Here is a 14144-nt window from a genome sequence, read left to right as displayed (position 1 = left end):
AAGGTGGGGTAGTGGAATTAGTCATGAGTCCCAGGATTGTAGGGTTTGTGGCTCAGATATGTTGGCACTTTTAGTAAGTAAGTAATAAAACCAGTAACATTTATACTGTTTGATATCACTGAGCCTGTAGATGTGCTCACATTTAACAGGTCCAACAACAACGCTTAATTTGTGCCTGAGGTCTTTTGTATTACATCTGTATCATGTTTATCTGTAACTTTCCCCTCCACACTCTGGCATCCAGCTTTGGTATGAAGTCATTGGAGTTGTGTCTTAGTTCGGCTCTCCCCCTTTCCCTCAAAACCACTCTCCCCACCTCTGGACCAGCTCCAGACTCATCATCACACACCCCAATGTTCCTTACAGGCTCCGTGGAAGAGAACGAACCAGCACAGACAGAAATATTATCAACTTCTTCTTTCTTTTCCCCTTGTTGGATGCATTTCTAGATTTAGCTCAACAGTTGCTCAAAGTTACAACAACCTGTGGTTTTCTCAGATCAGCAAGGAGACTGGATGAAAGGTGGTTCCGATACACCAAAACAGACAGGAAACACGGGTTGGGACCCGTGTGTAACATCTGTCATAGAAGAAAATAAAACTGCAGAATTTGCACCCCACGGCTGTTTATTTGTAAAAGCACAGCGGAAAGAAGGTCTTTGACTTCCGACTAACTCGAGACGCATGATTATCATTTAGATAAGCAATAGCTTCAGCATTATCAGCTTGTGTTTACAGTTCATTTACTCCAGCTGGAGATGCTTTCAGGACCAAATATCCTTACTGGAATCACAGATCATCCAATGTGCATTGGTGTCCGTCTGAAAGCATCATTCATTGCAGCTGTATTGGTATTGTAATCTCATTTTCTGCTAGTGCCTCCTGTCTCACACTCATGCATAAGTCAGTGTTTAAAATGCAAATCATGTCTTTGCCATGTGACCTGTCACACCACGGGAGACAGTTGTTTTTATTTCGGTTGAGGGACAGTTTTCACTTGTAGTTGGCGTGTGATTTCTTATTCATGTATGCATGCCGGACCAAGTCCAAGGCTTTCGCGAGGGATTACATGTGTGACTGAAAAGGGACATAAATGAAGCGGTGCAGCTGTTTCAGGCTTTTGCATGTCAGAAGATGAGCAGGAGCAGGTTCAAAAGCCTGCAGAGCAAACGAGCAGCTCTGCAAGGTGTGTGGTAAATTTTTAAATCAGCTCATTATTATTAACTTTTATGATTTTTGTAAAGATTATGGAGTAAAAATTCACACGTGTTTATGCTACAGCTGACATTTTTATGTGGCATCATAACTGCAAAATTATAACTTATCAAATAGAGGGGGAAGTTAATTTAGAATTTTTTTATAATACACTCAGAAAAATAGTTATCTCTAAAATCCATTAGCAGAACGTGATGATTCTGTATATTTTAGCTCTTTAATATGTTTCAGCAGTCAAGCTTTATTCAGTTCAAAGCCTTTTTAAGCTTCTGCTGGGGCGGTATTATAGTTGCTCTAAAAAAAACCTCCAGCTTAATTCCTAAACCCTTCTGTTACAGTGAATCTGGTGTTGTGTGCACAGTCTTGAATGTGTGTCAAATGGAGAAACATTTGAAAATCAAACATTGCTGAGTGAGTTGGAGACAAACAGAACTGTGAGATTAATTTTCCTGTCAGGATTAGATCAACAAAACCCACAGAACACACCTCTGGCCTCGTCTTTATGTGTGAGGATGACTCCATGGAGGTGTGTGATCCACTCAGCTGTACCGAGGGTCCCTGGGGAGACGGGCTAGATGAGGTAATGAGAGAAGAGGAGACATGGCCTTGACATGAATGTAAATGTATCAGACATGAGGAGACATATTCTCCATACTTTAAAGTAACAGAGGAATTTCCTGCTCCTCTTCCCTACTGGTCGAAAATTGAGTTACAACAGTCGTAAACAACCCTGCTGTAGCTAGTGCTAACAATAAGCTAATACTTACATGAGCCAACAAACACTAAAGTAAACCACAAAGTAAGACACTGTTGAACAAAACTTATTACTTACTAGTCCAGTAGCAACAAAGCCAGGTCATCATCAGTCTGTAATTTTGTAACCTCCTTTAGCTCCCTCAAACTAGTGTAGGCTGCACTGATTCCGGTTTTAGCTCTTTTCTTCGCCTCCAAAGACTTTACTTTCTCACTTTTACTTCCAGGCTCCGCCATAATGCCAACAGAAAAAGCAAACTTCTTCTTTTTCTTCTTCTTGTGCTTTATATTGATGATCGGAGAACTGAGAATGCTAACTGCTACTATTGCAGCTAACAGCCGTAAAGCCATATAAATGAAGACGTAGACTTCCCATTGGGTGATGGAGAGCGTAAAAGCATTGCTGTCATATTAGGTGGGTCTCCTCACTCCCCAAACCCAACTGGAGTCAACAAGGTCCATTTTTGGTACAGCCTACGGTTGCAACAACTGGTATACTATTGATAACAGAGATCACATGGGACTTATCTGGGACATATAGCCTATATGTTGGGATTTTATAGTTACATTTTTTAATGTAATTATATTTATATTATAACTATCATGCCATGTCTGATTTTTTCTAACCCAACAATCACCTTTAAGTTTAAGAAAATATCTATTGTTACTTAAAGAAGCCATCTTTTTTTTTTTTATCTCAGGCCGTTTAGTTTTTAGTAAAAACAGATAAAATTCCAACATGCCATAACATAAAAAGTGATTTTCATTGAGGAATAATGTTTTTTAACAGTTTTGATAGCAACATTTTGTAAAAAGCTGTTGTTGAAGCACCCTATCATCTATCTATCTATCTATCTATCTATCTATCTATCTATCTATCTATCTATCTATCTATCTATCTATCTATCTATCTATCTATCTATCTATCTATCTATCCGTCCGTCCGTCCGTCCGTCCGTCCGTCCGTCCGTCCGTCCGTCCGTCCGTCCGTCCGTCCGTCCGTCCGTCCGTCGTTTGTTGCCAACTCACAAAGGGTTTTGAAAAGCAAAAGGGCCTTAGATAAAATACTGTTGCAACAAAAAGACCCTATCTCCCTCTGCAAACATGCAGATTTGCACGCGCACACACACACACACACACGTTCAACCCCCCCAGTGTTACATTTTTGCAACAAAGGAGCAAATCCAGATTACAGAGCCTCTCTAAGTGAGGGAGGTCAGAGTAGGTTGTTGAAAAGAAGGGGAAGATGGTGCATTTTTACAAACAGAAAAAAAAAATCACTCGGTTTGATTATACATGAGTGTAAGGGGTGAGATAAAACAATCTTTCTAATGCGGCATTCTATGTTTTTTATCTTTAAGAGAACAAGCTGTAAACAAGGTGGCTGATCCATGCAGTAGTGGGTAAACATGAAACAATCTGTGTTTGGTGTTCTGCAATTTCCATACTTTGTAATTTCTGATGGCCCACAGCTAATATACAAACAGCAGGTCTGAGTAATCCCAAATCAAGGAGAGCGAGGCGGTAACACCGAGCACCACAGAGCCATCAAGGACATTTCAGTGTGAGTTGGGCAACAGTTGCGTGAAGGCTCTGCTGCAAGCATGGGGTCTGTGGGGATTAGTGTCCAATCAGAGTGGATTTGATGTGTAGTGACGGCACATAGGACTAAGCTATGAGGGCTAAATTTCATTTGTTTTCAATGATGCTGCACTTGCATGGCCTCCCCTCTATGTGACGTGAATCTGACAGATTTGAAACCTGTTGACGACAGCACTTCAGCCACAGCATCAGGTAGGTGTATACAAGGGAGGGGGCAAAAATATTGGAGGAGGAAACTGAATTATTTGGCGACATCATCATCATCACCAGATTTGCTATCTGGTTCACGTGACATCACAGAGGGATGGGGAATTAAATGGGTTTTATTTAGATGTAATCCCTTATAGCAATCGGCAGACTGGGTAAAATGTCCTCGTGAAGGGAGAGATAAACCGTGCTGGATTAGTTCAAGCCCCTGCCCAACCCAGCCTATCCTCCTTTTTTTTCTTTTTCCACCAACGAATATTTGGTGGCTATCTGCTGTGGAATAACTCCTTTTCCTCAGCTGTGTTTGTGCGGTTTGGTGAGATGTGGATGTGTTTTTTGTGTGGTATTTTTTTTCAGCTCACACAACAAAGCAACATGGCCAGAGATTAATTATTCAAGGACGGACAGCTAAGGGGGGAGTCACCTGATAGTGTGGACTTACTACAATCCAGTTTCAGGTGAAATGGAACACTTCTTCCTTGTTGTTCTTTGATGCTGTACAGGAAGACTTGAGCTTCTAAGTGCACTTTTTTTCTCCAACGCTTCTTTTTTGTAGCTTTTTTTTTTAAGTTGCCAATGCTTGTCCCTAACAAACAGTTGGGCCTTGGACGCTCCCATAGTTGGGACACATTAGGAGGGAATGAGGGTCAGTGGGAGAGGCAGTGTGACAGCGTGTACGAGCAGCAAGCGAGAGTAACAGGCCGACGAAACTCCCTGTCATACGGGGAGGGGGCAGGGTGGTACGAGGCTCCAACAGGGGTGCGTCCTCCTGACCTGGATTTGAAACGCGCTTCATATTCTTACCAAGACACACCCTACGGGCAGGTTTACGCTGAGCGACACGATCCACGGGGGCTGAGGAAGAGCTCTGTGCCGGACTTAAACCACTACGAACGTGCACCCATGGCTCACCGAGGATCCGTACCACACCAGGATTACTATCCTCACGACCCAGCCATGACTCCACGACCTGCTGAGGGTCTCTACCGGGCAGAGCATCAGTCTCCTCTACCTCACCCTCATCCACTTAGCAGGTCAGGTTCACATTTTGGGATTTCACCTGGAGCTCGAACATCATGGGATCAGGGTCAGCCTGGCAGGACAGGACCCCAAGGTCCTTCATCACCACTACCGCCTGCCCCAACAGCTCATGAATTGAATCGAGCTTATAGAGAACCTGTTGTCAAGTTGATGCAAGATGGGCAGCAGCACTTACCTTCAAGGGATCCACCTCCCGTTCACTATAGTATGGAGCAAGTTTCGCCTCGATATGCCAGTGAACCTCTACCGTCGACTGGTCAACCAGTCTATACAGGTGTTGATGGCCGCCCTCTGGATTCACAGCAACAGGTTGCTACCTGTCTTGTTGTAGATCCTGCGAGTCAAGGTATGGTAATGAGGCAAGATGCAACTTCTCCTTACACCATCCAACAGCAGCAGCAATTACAACATCAGCAACTGCAACAGCAGCAGCTCCACCAGCAACAATTACAGCAGCAACACTTACAGCAACAACAACTACAGCAACAGCAAATGCAGCAGCAACACTTACAGCAACAACAACTACAGCAACAGCAAATGCAGCAGCAACTACAACAGCAACCAATTCAACAGCAGCAGCTTCAGCAAGAGCAGTTGCAGCAGCATCTGCAACAGCCACCTCTACCTCCACCTGCCATACCGGTGTCTGACCCAAATCTTGCTATGACCACTCCACTTCCAGCTCCACCTATTCCAGTGCAGACCGCACCGGTTGTCCCAGTTGCACCTGCTCCTGTTCAGGCTGCACCTACTCCAGCCCCTCCTCCTCCAGCTACTCCACTTCCTGCTCCGCCGTCTGCTCCTCCCCCAGTGGCCCCACAGACACCGTTGCCCGTAGACCCCAAGAGGTCAGTGGATCCAGAATTCCTTTCTTTGCTGCGCAATGAAGGCCTAACAGAGAGCACCATCTCCTCGCTCATCCAGCAAGGATTTGACTCCACTAGTATGCTAGCTGTTATGGAGGATAATGATGTCCGCACTGTTGCTCCCAATCTTGGCCAGGCTCGTGTGCTGTCTCGCCTGCTCCATGGCTTCAAGCGGCCCATTGACACAACTCCAGCCCTCTCCCGGCCTCAGACACCCATGCGAGGTCGTTCTAATAGCTTTAGCCATCGCTCAGACATCTATCAGCAACAGCACCACCATTCATCACACCCTTCGCAGGCAATGGCCATGGATCCTCAGATCATGCTACCACAGATGCCTGCAGCCATGCAAACCATCTCTCCAAGAATGGGAGAAATAATAAGTAGGAGGCCCAGCAGCGCCCCTTCTCAAAACATCCTGGAAGCCTCCGCAAGCTACCCAGGCCAACCACCTCGATCCCCCGGACCATACGCTGGGGCCATTATTCCTGTCCATACAAGACCGATGTCAGCTTACTCAGCAGCAGTGACAATGTCTGGGATGCCTATGCATGGCATGCAGATCATGCCACAACAAATGACTGGATCAATGCCTGCTATTCCAGGATCTATTAACTCCATGCCAGGAATGCCACAACAGATGCCCATATCCATGCCAGCTTTGCAGCAGCCACCTCAGCAAGTTCCAAAAGCATACTCCACCAATTATACAGTACCCATGGAGCTGATGAAGAGGGATAGAAGTATATTGCCATTGTCGCCAATGCACAGCCCCCACCCAAGCCCTCAGCTGATCCGTAAAGGAGGGGGACCTACATCAGACAATGCTCTCATCCCGGCAGGAACAACTGTACAAGGCCATGGTGCCTTGGTTGCTAACCAGAAGCTGAGTCGACGCACAGGTCCACCTGTCATCGTGTCCACGATGGCATCTCCAGACACAAGTAAATCCTTATCATTTCCAGTCTTCCATGTTGTTTATTAGACTTGAGCTTTCTTTTATTTTTGGCTTAGTGATTTAGTAGCTTGAGAAGTTAATTTATGCTACAGTTCTCTTTTGATCAATACCCACAACCATTTGACAGATCTCTTGTTGCTTATAGAGTTGTACAATCGCTGCATTAAGCACCGCATTAAGGTTTCACTATTTGGTTTATATTTTAAGGAGTCATTCAATACATTGAAAACATCCTTATTAGTTTTGTTGCGGTGGTTTGTTTAAATCTATACTCACTCTTCAACTTGATGAATAAATTCTACACCACTCAGCCCTGTAAGTAATTAGTGTAGCATTTTGCTTTCGGATCAAGATAACGTGCAATCTATCTGGCCGAGTTTGGTTACTGACAACAGATGGGTCCAAGTCAAGCTAAATGCAATGACTGAAAGGTTTGTGGACATTTTTAATTATTTTGTAAAGTTGTGCCATTTGTTTACTGTCAACTGGTGTGTGGTGCAAAAATCTTAATCTCTTTTCTCAAACTGTCTTCCAGATTTGAATGAACGCAGTTTAAAGATAACTATTGCTTTAAACTGCCTCACAATCCTTCCTATGTCCTACTTTCAGTATTTTCTGCATTTGTCGATCCTTCAAATCACATCACGCCTTCTTGTCTCCTTATCGCTGCGAGAGGCAGATTTGTCAGAAATTTTTTTCATACTTTCCATGAAGTCCTTTATAATTTTAGTGATCTCATGCTGGTCTTTTATCGGAATGAGAAACCAGCTCATTAAATGTAGCACAAAGTGGCATTGATAGGGCACAGTATGGAGGATTTGGGTGGTGCAGCTGTCAGCATCTTTTCTGGTACGTTTCAGATTTTAACAACTGTGCTCAGTTCGTGTTACAGTCTGTCAGTCGCTTCATTCACGTGTGAACAGCTCGCATTAAGATTCCTCCGACTAGAAACGTCAGATATGTGCAGAGGTGTTAACTGTGTGGGAACTGGGGTTGTGCGTGTTGAAACGGTTGTTGGGGATCACGCTTGCCTCCCTCTTTGTTTTTATTTTGATTCGTGCAAACATTTTCTGTATGCATGCCTATGCAACTCATGCTTTTGGTACGTAGTTTGATCATTATCCAAAATGGAATCAAACTGGTTCCTGCACTGTTGGCATCATTAGTCTTTTGAAGCCCATCAGCTGTGATATCATCATTTCTGCAGCTGCTTTTAATAGTCTTAACTGCTCTCTTTTGGATTCACATATCAGGTTGCAGCTTTTGCACAAAATTTGTTCTGTTCTGTCCTGTGATCTAATAAAAATAGTTTTTAGACACGTTGGGAAGTAAGAACAGATATCCCCATTAACACCAGCTCACTAGAGGGAGACTATCACCACCACCAGACAGATAAAATCGAATTACCTTTCTGATGGTTGACACGTGATTGTGTCATTTTTGTTTTGTGCAGGTTGCATTGAGAAAAAGGCCTAGCAGAGTTTTAATCCTTCAGATCCTCATTTCCCTTGCTGCACTAATCCATCAGATTCTGCTCTGACCAGTCAGATTTAAACACACTTGAAATGTTCAACACAATTTATTTAACTCACAGCAGCAGTTTTATTGTCTTTGAAACTTTCAGACCTAAGAGGGGAGGTATTTAAAAGAGATCCCTGTTGCTCTGCTGTCAAAACAGGCTGCTGTTCTTGGCTCTCGTGGACTTGCACATTATTATTTCTCCAAGTCTGCCTCGTGCATCACAATGTTAGCACACAGTTAGTGGAGCAGACCTTATTTGCATGTGGCTGGCATTTGTTGCTTTGGTAATTTCATCTCTTAATGGACACGTCCGCTAAGCTGCTCTGAAAGCATAGTCCTAAATTTTATGTTGCTAGGCAACGTGGTTTTGGTGGTTATCGTGATTTGCTTCTAGTTAAAGCGTCTGTCCATTGTTTGAAACTACTCCTGATTTAGACCTTTTTAAAATGTATTTTGTGAAATAGCTGCAGAGTGCATAGGTTTAAAATATTAACTATTCCTATCATTTAAGTTGTAATTTATGTGCATTTTGTTCAATTTAAATGTGCTTTTGATCATTTCTTTGCACAGACAGGAGCACGTTTTTATTGGTTTTTAATCTGATAATCAGGTAAACCACAGTATTGTATCCACTAGAAAATATTCCCCTTTGAGTTAATAGCCCACGTGTAAACACAGATGGCATGCCCCCACCCAGCTCAGTGAGTGATGCTCGCTATAATACCCTTGAGTAGGAATAACAGGACTCCCCTCCCCCCATATCTAGCATAATATCGCCCCTTGGGGTGGGGATGCATGATACTGAGACAAAAGTGACATTGCAAATATTTTCTTCCTGTGCTAAATATATCATGTACCATTATTAATCTCAAAAGTATGATTTCTGCAGGAAAAGCAATAGCAAAGTCATTGAAAATAAATTTCACTCTGATTCATTAGATTTGAGGTTATTTTGAGACCCATCACAGAATTATTTCCTTTTTTAGTGTCTTGTCCAGCTGAAGAGGGGGGAGCGCTGCAGAAGCACACCCAAAGGAGATGGGAGAGTGAGGCAGCTGCTTCATTTCTCAAGTGGTCTAAACTTCCAGCGCAAGTGTAAAATAAGCTCCCAGTTAAGCTGGAGGCCCTTCTGCCACTTACACATTATGCCACTCCCCCCTTTTTTGTTGTTGTTTTACAACATCAACAATTTGTCCTTTTTTATTGATTGAATTAAACGCCAATGGATATGTTTTCATAGGGATGAAGGAAAAGAGACGGTTGTGGTCCTGCACATAAGGGAGAGGGAAATAACTTTAACGTCTCCATGGAGACAAGGTTAGCTGTCAGATCTTGCATCTTCAGTCCACCGAGGGTCACACACTGACCCTAATCTGGATTGACAGTGAAAGGTTGTTATTCTTATGTTTTAGGACTCCACTACTGAGACATTTAGTTCTTTAGTACCCTTGAGCAAAAAACGTTTTTATTATAACCAGAAAAAGACTGAAACAAAGCATTCATTCAGCCGCTTCAGTGTTATTTACATTAACACAATTAAATAAATCTCTTTGAGGTTGTGCATTCCTTTTATTTAACCATTTGAAACATCACCTCTCTATCAGTGTTACAAAAATCCCGTTAAATTGGTTTTTGAATGAATGAAGTAATCATTTTATGAAAGTTTGTTCAAAGTAAGGTTAGGGTTCTTTTTTGTTCCCTGTGATCAGAACTCCACTTTTTTCCCATTATAGTAAAAAAAAATATGAGATGATGGAAAAAAGATGTTTCTACAGAATCAACAATCTTGGCTCAGCACATTCATTCGTGGCTGTGGTTGTGGTTGAAATTGCTCGTCTGCAGGAAACAGAAATAATAATGAGGCAAATGAGTGATTTGTGATTAAGTCATAAGCAACAATTAGTCAGGAGAGTGGACTTATATTTTTATATCCCATGTACAAGAGTAAAATTCTAGGGGAATAAATGAATAAGCAGAGATCATGTTTGTTTTTATTTAAAATTAGGGACACACTTTATTCGTATTTTGCCAAAAAAAGGATTTCATCGTCTCTTTCAATCTAATTTTCGAATTATGTTTCTAAAATTATTGTAATTATTTTAGCTGTTTGTATCTATTTCAATGTTCAAAGTGTACAATTAAAAATGTGTCTATTTTTCCAAAATGTTCTTAAAGTCTGATTAATTTTAGGGTTTGATAAATATTTTTTAATAATAATCAATATATTTTTTTAACAAATTAGAACTGATAAGAGAAAAATCGGTCCAAAGTCCAGATGTGATAACTGTTAGACTGACTCTTTCTGTAGAGCAAGTGTGTGTGGAGCCTGTGTAACTAACCTGCTGTTTCTCTCCTTTATTACATAAACAACATAAAATCTGAAAAACCCCTGAGAGCGATGACACCCGCCGGGTGTCTGCTCGGTTGCAGATGCATTAGCATAAGGTTTACATCCTGCAAGTGCTTTTGATTTGATTTGTTTTGCTTTATTGTTCTTTAGGAAAAACGGAAAGTTACCTGAAGCAGACGAATGATGCATGAAAACAAACTTAGCAGCATACAGAAAATATGTTTTTTCATCATTGTTGTTTCCTCCTCCTGCCAATTTCCGTCCTTGTTCTCCCTCTTTTTTTCATCCTCAGTGATCAGAAGAGTCACTCTGAATTATTCATTTTGAGAAAATGAAATCTTCATGGGTGCAAAACCTGAGTAGAAGAAGAAATGATCTTTTATATGGTGCCCGTCAAGATTAAAAAATTGAGGCGCTTCACAAGAACAAAAGAAATTAAAATAAAGAATGATTGAACAACAATATTGTAATTAAAAATGGGGAAAAGGAAAAATTACGATTAAAAATGGGAAGAAAAAGATATTATGGGATCCACAGAAAGACAGAATTGGTGAAAGTAAAAAGGATCTTTGCATCTGTGTGTGTGTGTGTGTGTGTGTGTGTGTGTGTGTGTGTGTGTGTGTGTGTGTGTGTGTGTGTGTGTGTGTGTGTGTGTGTGTGTGTGTGTGTGTGTGTGTGTGTGTGTGTGTGTGTGTGCGCAACCAACTTTCCCAAGATTGGACACTTTGCTCAGACGTGCATTAACAAAGGCAAACTGGAGATATGTTTAGAGGTTCAGATGAATCTCATTTGCACCAAACGATAACATTAAATATTTCTCAACAGACATGCTGGATAGTGTGTGTGTGTGTGTGTGTGTGTGTGTGTGTGTGTGTGTGTGTTCATGCATGGGTGCCTGCGTGTATGTGTGTGTGTATTATTCTTCATTAGTGCGCAGCATGCATAGTTTGCATGATAGTTTGCAATACATACACACACACACACAAGTGTAATACATACTCATCAACAACATACTTGTCGTGTTAAAGACAAATAGAGTACTGCAAAAAATGGTGTTGGAAAAATTGTACAAATTAGAGGAGAACATTAATTTTAGGGCTTTTGTCCTTTCCTTGTACATAAAACACACCTGTTGGTCACCTGTAGCTGTGAAATTGCTCCTTTTACTGTTTCTCTCAAATGGATGCAGTGATTTTGCTGCTGCACGTGTTGAAATCAGTTAGCAAATTAGATGGTGACTGTTTTCAAGGTCAAAGGCTTTTTCACTGGTTTTTATTTCACTTTAGGTTTTTGACATGTTCCAAGCTAAACGTAATGTTTGCCTTGTGTCTTATCTGGATGATTTCACAATTATCCTAAGAAGATTTAACCTTTTGAGAATCACACACACACACACACACACACGCACGCACGCACGCACGCGCGCGCGCACACACACACACACCACTACTTTCTTTGGATGTGACAAAAGAAAATGGCTTAATTACAAAGCATTACAGAGCAGATTCCTGAGGGAAATAAACAGGAAATATAACAGCCAATGGAATAGAACAGAATAAATTTGACTTTATTGATCCCACAGAGGAGAAATTCACTTAGGACAGCACATAGAGAAAAAGAAAAGATAAAACAGGTAAATACACAAGGGCATTAGGCTATTACTGCAACCTTCAGAACTCAAACAACAAGTAAATAGAATAGCCTAATAATAGAAAGTTTGCAGAAAATAAAAAATATTAATACATTTACAACATCTATGTCTACACTAAACAATGAGCATTGTTCAAACTGTGAATTTTAAAACAGCTTTGTGATAACTGACAAATTTGTTTTTGTGATTAGATAAAAATGAATTAAGTAAAATGAGCATTTTGTTCATTTTTCTCATTCAAAAGCACCACGATGACGTTGGGGCTTAAATCATTTTAAGGGAAAGCGGCTGCCCCGTCAGAATGGGGTAACACACACTAATCTTTACTTTTTAATGGATTTTCCTGGAGATCCTGCAAGCACGTAGATGGCAGGAAAGGTATTTCATTCATCAGACGTTACCTGCTTCTTGCACAAATAAATCAAATAATCTCATTTGAGAAGTCTGACAGCAGAAATCTGCATGCAGCTTCTGCAGCTTTGTATCCTAAATATGCATTTATGACTGCATTAGTCATTGTGTGATGTTCTTTTTGAATGGGAGCATGTTTCAGTGTTGCACAAAAATGATGGTAATTGTTATTGGTAACACTTTTACTAAAAAGTTTTAGAGCCGGCCTGCTGAGCAGGAGAATCATTTCAGCAAGGAGGGAGATGGAAAATTTGGAGCGTCAGAGTTTGAGGAAGTGGAGGAAGGGGTTGGCGCTGCTAAAGGACAGTGAAGCCCGGATCAGAAATAATAAAACAGAAAGGCATGAAGGAGGGATGGGAGGGGAGGGGAGGGGAAAAAGGAAAATATTTTACGTGAAAAAAGGGAAGAGGGAGTCTTTCATGTGCCAACAGCGCTGAACCTTTCGCTCTCTTTTCTTCTACATATATAGCTGTGGCACCAGATTGTTTTCTCTGTCGCTTTTTCCCCCCTTCTTTTTTTTTACTCTCGCCACCCCTTCCTCTCCCTCCCTCCGTCTCTCTGTGACTTCCAACAAAAGGCTGACGGAGTGAGCCTGACGTCTGAATGAATAGCCCGAACCTGCTGTGAAGGGAGAGAAGAGGGAGACGGGGCTGGCGTGGAGGAGGCTGAAGAGAAAAAGACACAAGTGATCCAGCTGAAGAGGCGAAAGGAGGAGAGCGTAGACAAGTGTGGATCGCTTTCTGGATCGGAACAAGATAAAAAGAGAGAAAAACGAGATCCTTTTTATTTTTCTCATCCTCCCTGGAGATTAAAGGAGTTGAAGGGTTTTACAGCGCGGTCAGGAGAAGGGGAGGGAGTAGCGCTCGTCGTTGCTCTCCTGTCCTCCCCCTCACCCACTGCCCTCCTTTGCCACCATCCTTTTTTTGTCTTCTTCCTCAAGAGTACCAGTCATCCGAGAAATGGAACTTCTGGGGGTGAGGTGACGAAGGAGGACAGATTTGGAAACAAGCAGCGGGAGAGTAGGAGAAGACGAGCTGTAAGGAGGACAAGAGGAGGGGAGGGAGGCTGGAGGAGGTAGAGAGGAGAAGAGGATAACCCCAGGGCGTACTGTGTGTGTGTGTGTGTGTGTGTGTGCGTGCGTGCGTGCGTGCGTGCGTGCGCACACGCGTGTGTGTGTGTGTGTGTGTGTATACGCCCAATCTATTTTTTTTTGTTTTGTCCCTGACCTCTACATTTCGTCTGCCATGTGCATCACCTGATTTGAAGAATGTGGAGACAGCATTTCACAGGCAAGAAGCATGTTTCACGTCATACATGTTTGTGTGTGTGTGTGTGTGTGTGTGTGTGTGTGTGTAGTCATTAAAGGTTATAATAAAAAGTTGTGGTGAGTGTTGGTGTGTGTTTCAGTGACGATAAGGGGTGGGAGGAGAGCTTTAAGGCTAATGAGCTGCTTATGTTTTTGAAATGAAATGTATCATGAAAACAGCTGTGTGCGCGTGTGCATGCACTCATGCACGTTTGTGTGCACACACGTGCATGAGTGCATGTCGCACGCATGTGAGCGTGTCAG

General features: G+C 42.2%; 1 protein-coding gene across 7 annotated transcripts in view; it reads left to right on the top strand.

The window, feature by feature from the left end:
• Positions 1 to 14144, top strand: part of LOC107375984 (C-terminal-binding protein 2) — a 65358-nt gene that overhangs the window by 27075 nt on the left and 24139 nt on the right. The window contains exon 1 of one of the 7 annotated variants that reach the window (XM_054750322.2): positions 3496 to 3761. The exons of 3 other annotated variants lie outside the window; for them this stretch is intronic. In XM_054750322.2, the coding sequence (XP_054606297.1) occupies positions 3686 to 3761 (76 nt within the window). In that variant the 5' untranslated portion in view covers positions 3496 to 3685. Of the gene's footprint in view, positions 1 to 3495; positions 3762 to 3811; positions 6628 to 12970; positions 13864 to 14144 lie in introns of those variants that run through there. 3 more of the 7 variants (XM_054750321.2, XM_015944840.3, XM_015944838.3) reach the window with 3 other exon arrangements.

Source organism: Nothobranchius furzeri, chromosome 12 (assembly GCF_043380555.1).
Source record: "Nothobranchius furzeri strain GRZ-AD chromosome 12, NfurGRZ-RIMD1, whole genome shotgun sequence".
Lineage (NCBI taxonomy): Eukaryota > Metazoa > Chordata > Actinopteri > Cyprinodontiformes > Nothobranchiidae > Nothobranchius > Nothobranchius furzeri.
The sequence above is the reverse complement of the archived record's forward strand: the minus strand, read 5'-3'. Positions and strand labels throughout refer to the sequence as shown.